The sequence below is a fragment of the Olea europaea genome, chromosome 1 (assembly GCF_002742605.1).
Source record: "Olea europaea var. sylvestris chromosome 1, O_europaea_v1, whole genome shotgun sequence".
Classification (NCBI taxonomy): Eukaryota; Viridiplantae; Streptophyta; class Magnoliopsida; order Lamiales; family Oleaceae; genus Olea; species Olea europaea.
The window spans coordinates 11,538,061-11,548,697 of NC_036237.1; the positions used below are offsets into that span (position 1 = coordinate 11,538,061).

Below are 10,637 nucleotides of genomic sequence, written 5' to 3' on the forward strand. Positions count from 1 at the left end.
ATATCACTATCATCTTGGAATTTTTCATAAATTCTAAGAGTTTTTATATTCTGCCTATCATTTTTTAGGACATTGAAGGACAATGTGTCCTTCTTCATTACAGATGAAACATCTACATTTTTTAATATTTCTTGGTTTAAATTTCTTATTCCAATTCCTTTTCTTGAAATATTTTTTGTGTGGCTTAAAATTCATTTTCTTGAATTTTTTGTAGTTTTTGAATTTTTTTTTATATTTCTTATATGATTTATATTTCTTCTAATGGCATCCAAATTGTTCGACTTGGCCTATATCTTTGTAACAACACAGATTTTTTCTTATTCTGTATGCTTTCTTACTTTCTAGGGCTTCTCTGCACCACATACTTATCATTCTTTTTGTAAATTCAATTCTACTTCCAAGACTATCTATTTTTACTCCTTCTTCTTCTCCTAGAGGTAATAATTTTTCATATTCTTTTAATAGCTTAATTCCTCATGGGAATGGTAACTTAGAAAAATAAGACCTTAGTATGGATTTATTTTCTTGATAATCTCCTTGATTTAATATATAGTATAATTCTTCAAATTTACATGTATATCTTTCTAATTCACACATATCACATATCTTTAAATTTTTCATTGCTATCATTCATTCATTATATTCATCTTGTTTTCTTTCTTCTTCATTAGAAGCATATCTATCTCCTAAAAATTCTGTTCTTAAGATTTTTTCAAACCTTTTTAAAATTTTCTATATATTTTGTTCATTTAAAGTATTCCTATTATCTAATACTTCAGTTCTATTATCTCCATACTTTACTCTTCCTTTAATAGATTCTAGTAATTTTCTCCACCATTCAGAAACAATTCCTCTGAATGTATGTTATATAAATTCAAAAGCTGTATATGTTTGTCATTTATTAAATTGTATTTGTTAAATCTGTACTTTTCATCCATGTTTCAATAGCTTTATTTTTATCTACACAGTCTAGATCTAACCATACTCCTGTTGTGTTGATTGGTTCATTATAAGATTTCATTAGATTTATTTCTTTTATGGATTGTTTTCTTATATTTCTAGTGTATCTTTTCTGTGCTTTCCTACATTGCTTAATACCATCCTTAAGTGGTATTGTAGTACCATAAGGATAATCATATTCTTCATCACTACTGAATTCTATTTTTATATTTCGACTTGATGATGGATTAGTATTCATCTTTGTATTTTCCATATTTTCAATTAATTATTCTAACTGTTTTTCATCATACTTTTCACTAGTAGATTCTAAAAATTTTTGTTCTAGTTCTTCTACATCTGTAATCATATATTGATTTTCTTCATGTTTTTCCCTTTATTATTTTCTTTTTGAGTTATTCTAAAATCTTGAGGTGGATTAATTATAATCCTTTCTTTTCCTTTAAGATTTTTATCTAATAGAGCATTTCCTACTTGTAGATTATGTTCTAAATTTTCTAATATTTTATTTATATCCTCAAAACTTTCATTTGTGGTGTTTTTAGGTAAATAGGGATAACTAGGTTTTTTATATTTTTTGACTTTTTTCAAAAATTCTTCAATTATATTTTCTTCATCTATTATGTTCATCATAATTTTAGGTTCGTAACAAGACTCTGATACCATTTCTTCGGAATGTGCAACGGAGGGGTTAAGATTTTTGAGCCAATTAAAATATTCATAAGTATTTAAAATATCACAATAGAATTTATAAAATTCACTATCTTTTGTTAAGACTTTTTCGTTAATAATTATATTTAATTTTTTAATTCTTCTTTCCAGGTTAAGAATTATTTTATGTATTTTGGTTTTGATTGCTCTTCTATCTATATAAACATTTTTATATTTTAATTTTGGATCTAAATATTCTGTAAAGAAACTTTTTAGATCTTCTTTTAAATAATTTAATTCATTATCTGTTGCATTTCTTAGATCAATAAAATTTTGTATAATATTTGGATATAAATTTATTAGAAATTTATGATCTATATTTCTTTGAGTATCTAATTGAAGGTTTTCATACATTATAGTGACTTTGGTTGCAAATTCTTTATAAGGGGTATTTTTGGAAAAAATATTGTTCAGAGGCTATTTTTCAAATAATTATTTTTTCATATCTAATCTTATAAATTGCTCTTATGTTTAGGCTATCTATAGGTATTTCTTCCTTCCCGAAAAAGAAAAACCTTCCCCGCCACTTTCTTCATCCCGAACCCGAAGCAAATCCGGCAGCCCATTGATTGTCCCTGCCTTTCGACGTGGGGGAAGAGCATTCATGGCAAGATTTTCTGTCCCATTGTTTTGGTACGCGAAAAAAATTTCGTTTTGGCACGCGAAAAAAATTTCGTTTTGGCATGCAAATAAAATCTCCCACAAGCGATTTCGGGTCCCGCCTTCACAGTCCCGGTACCGATTCTCAAGGTTCATTCGCTTACTTCATCTGTAAGAAATAAATTCCCACCTTCTGATGCAAGATACCATGTGTGATTGTTTGGGTTTTAGGAATGAAGATTCTTGGTTGTAGATATAGTTTGATTTTTTCCCTATTTCGTGTCACAGTAGTCGAATTATGTTTGATGCGTGAGTCATTGGGTTAGGAATTAAGATTTCTCATATGTAGGATGGCTGTGTAGATACCTATTCTGATAGGGAAAAAACATGATTTGGAATGACGTAGAGATTTAGAATTTTAGAGTTGTATATGTGTTAGCTACAACTCCTGTCATTTTTCAACTTCTTAATCAAACGAATGAAAATGTTTGTGATGGAGAACATCCACGTTTTACCTCTGTTATTTTTTGGTTCAAGGTACAGTCTTAAGTTTGAGTTGTTATAGCACTGCATGACTAGAATATAATGGTTATGATTTGTTCATTGTCTAGTTCATTTTGATAGGGTCATCTATGGCTAACTATTTGCTCTATTTTGAACATAAGTTCCAGAGTGGGATTCCGTAATTCAGTTGCATTCATGGTAGTTTATTTGTTTTTTCAACGGTTGATTAGAATGAGAGAGGAATTTCGGAGTTTGTCACTACTTTGGACAATGCCAAACAAAAGGTAGATGCCCTTCATGTGAACGTGGATTTCAAAAATGTTTTGAGGTCGAACGGGATAGTGGAAACAAAGGGTGCTTGTTCTTCACGTGTAGTAACAACTGTGGGTATTTCGACTGGGTGAAAAATGAAGATTTAATTGGGGAATCGAGTATCGTTAATGAATCGGTGAATCATAAGCCCAACAAAGAATATGAAGACTTGCCAAGAATCTTTGACAGTCTAGCTTGAATTATCGAGAAACGAGACATCGACATATCATTGCACGTAACATTTCACAAAGAAAAAGGAATTTTCGAATGTGATGAGAAAGGAAAGGGACCAACTTCAATGGGTGATGTCAAGTATTTTCCATATGTCTTGTTTGTAATGTACAAACTTACAAAGATTAGTTTTATTTCTAAGGTATGAACTTCTTGAATTTAGTAGGTTTTAAAGTACAATGGTTAATTTTTTCAACGTCATTCGAGCGTTGGACACAAGTTTACTATTTTGAGAACCGTGGTAATATATTAACGGGTTGAATTTATGTTTCATATCATTGTTTTTCTTGTGAATCATTGTAATAAATTAATGGCGTGGATTTGTGTTTCTCATATGACATGAATTTGTGAAAGATGCATAAAAATAGTGGAAAGATTTTGAACTTTTTATTGTGACTTAAGGATTCTGATCTATGCAGATTGATCGTTGCTGTGATTATGTTTTGATTGATAAATTTATTGATAAAAAATTTATTACTAAATAATAGACTTCATGATTGATCATTCTGATTTCGCCGGTGCCAACCATAATGCTGTAACGATTAACAATAAGGTCATTGATTATCAAAATCCTAAATCATGCTAAGATTAATAAAAATCAATGATATAAAAAGTTTTTCAAATAAGCCAAATTCACCACAAACAAATTACATCAATTTTGGGGTTTATGCATTCACTAGCCTCGTTCAAATCCAGTAAAACAATTGTCCAGGCGAAATGAATTGCCAGAAAAGGAGAATGTGATCTTACATTACTGCACCCAACAAGTCATTGAACAACATCAAAAGAACATGTCAAAAGAAAAAGGAAGGAATGATTGAGAAATAGAATCATAAAAATTATCATTCTAGACAAGATTAAGCTACAAATTTCAAAAATGTGATTTCTATGATTTAGTATAAATGTATGGGTTTATATGAATTTTTCCATACATTTGCTGCAAGTGAACATCAATTAATCAAAGAAATCTATGCAGGCGATGGACAATGATTGAAGGAAAAAAAAAATTTATGACAAAAGCATAGTACAAGCTTGATTTCTCATCTTTCAAGAACATTCTTGCACTGACATTATTGATCCCAAGATGCAGCTCATGTTGCCTCACGTGACAAATGTCCTGATTTTTCATCATACAATATTTACGAAGTGGAGTAATATTAGCTTTAGAAAGTTTATATGTGATGTTGCCTGCTGAAACTTTCGTCTTCAAGCTAAGACCATCGGTGCGCGGCACAGTCAGTTTGTAGGCGGGACAATCACGGGCTGCCCGATTCGATCTTCAGCTTCGGGATGAAAGAAAGCGGCGGGTGTGATTTGGGGTTTTGGGGGAATTGTGAAAAATTGTAATTTCAATTTGAGGGAAAATGAAGGTTAAGTTTTTGTGTTCAAACCGATTTTGGAGTTGGCCCGATTTTTTGGCTTCACTTTTTTGGATAAATTAAATGCAAGCTGCCAAGTCAACAGTTTCAAATTCCTGTACACATTCTATGAGCATGTTTGGTACAACTTAAAACCCAATTAAAATCAATTTTTTGATTGTTGTTTCACTATTTCATCCATTATTTTTGAAATTCTTTTCTCACAGATAAGACTCATTTTATCTTTAACTATCAAAAAATCAATTAACAAAACTCTTATCAAATAAGCACAGAGTTATTTTCCTGTACCCATAGACTGGTTGTTAAATTTACTCAATAACCATTAGTCTCCCTCAGACACGGTTTTATAAGTTGTTATCAACTACTACTGATTCTTCTCTAAAACCCTTAATTTTTGTTTCTTTTAATCTAAATCCCTCAAAATTTGGTGTAGGCTCACGTCACTGTAACAATGAATTCCGTGAAATCAAATTCTCTTAATAAGCTCAGGACCTTGATAAATCTCCGCCTCGTTCAGTCGCCGATCAGCGGGGGCCGAGCTATCTCGACGGCCCCTCCGCCGCTTCTCAATCAACCTTCTAGTCACGTTTCTTCACGTCAGCCTCCCGCCCCTATTTCGACCTTCATCCGCCACATCCGCCATGCCGGTGACCCCAGCACCAGGTACTTTTCAGTATTTACTTCATTTAGAGCATTTGCTCATTTCCTCCATATTTATTACTAAATTTCGATTTTATAAATTTTCCAGTATAATCTGTGTCACTTTTAATTTGTTTTATGTACTTAGATAATATTTTAGGCTGCGCATTTGTTTTTTCAGTTCCCATTTTAATGTGCCGGCTTCAATGCATCTTTTATTTGTTTTAATCATAGTTGTTTTTGAGTTAATTAAATGATGAATCACCCACATTTATCTCTGGTTACCACTTGCTCACCCAGGATTAAAAGGTTACTCAAATGCTTACTCACATTTAAAGAAAGTTACCCATTCATCACTCATATCAATTCCATCCATCCATTTGGGGAAAAAAGTTCATGTGGTAGATGAAAATCATATGTGGCGATGTTAAAAATTGACAGCTTGGAAAAACACACTCTTTGAGAAGTTGGGGTTTCCATTTATCTAATTTTTCTCTAATTTAAATACTGGTACACCATCTTCTACCCTTTTCTCCATTAATTGCGTTCATCAACCCATAAAACCATAGCTGAGTAATAATCAGTTCTCAATATCAATCAATAAGCGATAATGGTGGAGAACTTGGGCCTCCATTTTTGAAACCAAGAAGGACCCGGTTAACTGCCCATTTTACTTCAAGATTGGCGCCTGCTGCCATGGCGACCACTGCTCCCACCTCCACAATTGCCTCTAAATGTCACCACACTCGTCCTTGTATGTACCACGAATGGACATGAGAGCATTCTTCTATTACATAGCTGCTGATATTTAACTTTTTAAATAGCTACTGAAGGGATAGAACTTAGGACCTGTTACATCAAGAATAAGAGAAATGTAGGAAGGATCGTACTCATATACAGATATGGAATACAGATGGTTAACATATGAAATCCAGCAAGCGAAAGGTTGGCTTCATTTTCTCAACGAACTTGGGAAGGAGATAGTTTCTTGACTTGGAACTAAATTGATGAGAAGCTGATTTGGGGATGAATTGGGGGAGAAATTGATTAGGGTTTAGCTGTGAAGATTGGGGAAATAAAAAATTGGATGGATATGGAAAAGAAAAGGAACAGTTCTTCCCATTAAAAAAAAAAAAACTCTGTTTAATAGATTTTATTTTGTCCATGCTGTCATTATAAAACCATTAGTGATCACGTAGGATTTCCATCCGCCATGTGGAATTTTTTGTCCAAGTGGATGGATGGAATTGATATAAGTGATGGATGAGTAACTTTGAATGTGGGTGAGCAATGAGTAATCTTTTAATTTTGAGTGAAAAAGTAGTAACCGGAGGTAAATGTTGATGATTGATCATTCAATTAACTCATCGTTTTTACTAGTTACCATACATTTATTGGTTTTGCTTCATACTTTTTTCATTATTGCTATGGTCTTTAGTTTATACGATCTATAAACAGTCTGTATTAAATGATATGGAATTTTCGGTGAAGGTATGAGGTTGCACCACCAGTGAATTGGGGAATCCGTATTGTTCCTGAGAAGAAGGCATTTGTAGTTGAGCGATTTGGAAAGTATAGGAAGACATTGACTCCTGGATTACACCTCTTGATTCCTTTTGTGGATAAAATCGCATACGTGCACTCCCTAAAAGAAGAGGCCATTCCCATTCCAGATCAGTCTGCTATTACTAAGGATAATGTCAGCATTCTGATTGATGGTGTCCTCTATGTTAAGGCACGCATTTTATATTTTTGCTGGCTTATTTAAAAGTGAATGAGATTTTCATCATGAATTTATATGAGGACTGAATATTTGCTGCAGATTGTGGACCCTATTTTGGCCTCTTATGGAGTTGAGAACCCATTATATGCAGTTATTCAGCTTGCCCAGACGACTATGAGAAGTGAGCTCGGTAAGATCACTTTAGACAAGACTTTTGAGGAACGAGACACTCTCAATGAGAAGATAGTGGTGAGATTTCTACAAATTATTTTTTGATGTTTAATTGTTTATCTCATTATGATATTTTATAGGATAAGTCTCAAATTGAGATTATTAGTGTGATTTCTCTACTTTTCTTAATCGAATTGGTTTGACATTTAAATTTTGATTTGTATAATGTGCTCTTTGAATCTTGTCCTGCAACCTTTCTTGAGGCTTTCATGTAATGGTTGCAAGTTCTCTTTGCTGCCAGTAGAAGTTAGTTCTGTGGATCGAACAGAGTTTCCAAAAAAATATATATATATATATTATTTGGCTAACCCCAAAGTTATTTGGAGCAAAATTTAGTATGTTGTGTATATGAAGCTTCTTATCTAATCTCCAACAGACAAATATCTTTATTTTTGTAGATACTTCTTGAGCAAGTCTTTCTTGCTAAACAAGTGGTATATTGAAAGGAAATGTACTGGTTACAGAAAAATAAAATAAAATTGGAATTTTGAAGGCATTCATAGGCAGTGTTGTATGGTGCAATTATAAGGGATGTATATCATTTCTAAAATAAGAAACCATCTCCTAATGCAAAGCATCCATGTCGATTTTCATGGGCTTTAAGTAGGCAAGTATTTTATAATTTTCTCTATGTGCAGTTGAAAAAGTGTGTAAAGCTGTGCACAAGAGTGGCTCATCAACAGAAATTTCATAAACAATTACATTTAAATTTGTGAAATATTTATTATGTACAGGTGTGGACAAAATAAGGCCAGGATACACCATTATGGTTGGTATGGTGAGTTATGCTAAAAGCCTAAAAATGGTAGTGTATTTGAGCTTAGACTGAAAAAAAAAAAATTAAAAAATTCAAAGGACATCAACAAATGTTTACCATTTAAATAACATTTTTGAGAGTGCTTTCTTAGTGACAGCTTACAAGCTATCATAAATGGTTGATACACGTGCAATCATAGAAAATCTCAAGAAGCACAACTTTTATATTGAAGCTGAGACATGAACTGAGAAAGTGGATGAAAAAGGCATTATTTTCTCTTCAATATATACAACCATCACGTTCCAATCAGATTATGTCTATTTTAAAGGAATTGTATGAAAACAGATCGGGCATAAAATTAGCGCCATAACTTTCAAACGTTTGCTCAATCAATGGTTTGTTTTAGTTAGCTTCTAAATCAGATTATTGTCTAAAAGTTGGTCTTGCTAATGATTTCTATTTGTCGTGACTGCTTTCTGCTTTTCATACAGATAATCAATTGTGATTGGGAAATGAGTGCATGAATATTAAGCCTCGTTGCAAATTTTAACTGAAAATAACTGTTTCTCAAGTGGTTGTCATCTGCTATTGTTCTTTAAAATCGGATGTCTGTTCCATTTCATTTGGTAGTTTACTTAGTATTAATTGCATGTTTGCGTAATTGAGTTCTATTCCACTGAACTTGTTCTATTTTTATGTTTTAAGTTGATGTCTTTACAATTTTATTCCTTGCAGATAGCCATCAATGATGCTGCAAAAGACTGGGGCTTGAAATGTCTTCGTTATGAGATAAGTGAGCGACCTGTATGCTGAAATGTCTTTGGTTAAAAAAAATCCTCATGATTTCCCTGCCAGCTTATTTACTTATTGAAAATTTTCCTTTTCCAGGGGATATATCGCCGCCACGTGGAGTGAGGGCAGCAATGGAGATGCAGGCAGAAGCAGAGCGCAAAAGGAGAGCTCAGGTTTTGGAGTCTGAAGGTAACTGGTTTTCCTTCTATCTTTTCTATTGAGAAATTCTCATTTAGCCTTTTGTTTGGTCTTGAAATGTCGCATCTAGCATATAATTTGTTGTACCATATGGAGGATTGCCAGTTGAAAAATTATATAATGTTAGAGGAACAATGCTATCTTTCAGCCAGATGTTATTTTTTATGATTCAAGCTGTCAAGCAAGGTTTTAACTATTGTCACATGTGAACATGATATCATATGTGATAATTCCTTTTCTTTCATTAGCAAGTCTTTGACATACTCCAGTAACACGGAAAGGACTTACTGAACTACAAGCTTCACTTCACTTTTTCTGACCCATTAGCAAGGAGAAATCTCTGTTATTTTCTCTGATGAAAAAAGGTTGTTTGTACTCCTTCCAATAACAAAAACAAAGGTTATGTGTTTATTTTCCTACGACATGTTTTACTCTTAGAACCCCTCAAGGAATCATCCGATTATCCATAAGAGTGTTATGGCTTCTTTTGCTACTATACAGTTGAAGAAGGTACTGAATTTAAAAGAAAGAAATTCCCATACAGTGAATTGAATGAGATTATATTGTTCTTACTATCTGCTGCTCAAATTCAGAATTTCTCTTGCTTGCCATGCCGGCAATGTATCTCAAGCCTGTCAAGAATATGTTTATTCCTACGTGATTTCAGCGTACACTGTACACTGGAAATCCCCCAGAATGCCTTTGCTGTCGTTTTTTGGCTTTCATGAGCATGATGTGTTGTTTGATGTAACAGGAGAAAGGCAGGCAAATATTAATATTGCAGATGGAAGGAAGAATGCAGTTATCCTAGCATCTGAAGCTGCAAAATTGGACCAGGTTAACAGAGCTCTAGGTTAGTTTGCAACTTACAATGTTCAAATTAGAGCTTACAACGAGCAGCTAATTATTTCCATGTTTGCTCTTATATAATTGAATATATGTTTATCAATTATCCTGGATGACGACAAAAATTGTCAGCTATTGGTGTCTCTTTTTCTATAGCATCCCAATTTTCCTGCAAAATCTTATAAACTGATATAAATGGATTTTGGAAGATGCTATTGTCCATTAGTCATTCACCTGGCAATTGGAGTGCCATAGATTCTACAGATTTTTAATTGGTTCAGCAATACTGAATTTTCATTTTTCTTGTGACATAATATTCTGATCCTGAATTGTCCTCTCCCATAAATTATGTAATAACAGGAGAAGCAGATGCAATCCTTGCTAGAGCACAAGCAACAGCAAAAGGACTTGCGATGGTGTCACAAACCCTCAAAGAAAATGGGGGTGTGGAGGTGAGGGCTTTCAATTCATGCAAGTTAATTGATGTGATATCCTATGAACAAGTCTTCTTTTGAACTGAGCAGTGTGTGTAAATCCCACGTGTTTTCCTGATTCGCTGCCAGTAGCTTACTGATGTAGAATGTACTAGCAAGGAAAATTACGGGAAGAGGAAGAAAGGAGGAGGAAAATTCTGTAATTCAATTCAATAATAATCAATTTGTTCGTAAATGAAAACCCAAGTCCCTTAATATATATAGAAAAAAATGATCTTTCAATCTAAGAGGATTTGTAAAAGATAACAATAAATAAAGAACAA

At 33.1% G+C, this 10,637-nt stretch overlaps 1 protein-coding gene across 1 annotated transcript in view; it reads left to right on the top strand.

The window, feature by feature from the left end:
• Positions 1–5,009: 5,009 nt before the first annotated feature.
• Positions 5,010–10,637, top strand: part of LOC111394139 (stomatin-like protein 2, mitochondrial) — an 8,864-nt gene continuing 3,236 nt past the window's right edge. The window contains exons 1-7 of the mRNA XM_023019915.1: positions 5,010–5,357; positions 6,825–7,068; positions 7,156–7,305; positions 8,780–8,837; positions 8,933–9,025; positions 9,789–9,887; positions 10,241–10,332. Of these exons, the coding sequence (XP_022875683.1) occupies positions 5,146–5,357; positions 6,825–7,068; positions 7,156–7,305; positions 8,780–8,837; positions 8,933–9,025; positions 9,789–9,887; positions 10,241–10,332 (948 nt within the window). The 5' untranslated portion in view covers positions 5,010–5,145. The remainder of the gene's footprint in view (positions 5,358–6,824; positions 7,069–7,155; positions 7,306–8,779; positions 8,838–8,932; positions 9,026–9,788; positions 9,888–10,240; positions 10,333–10,637) is intronic.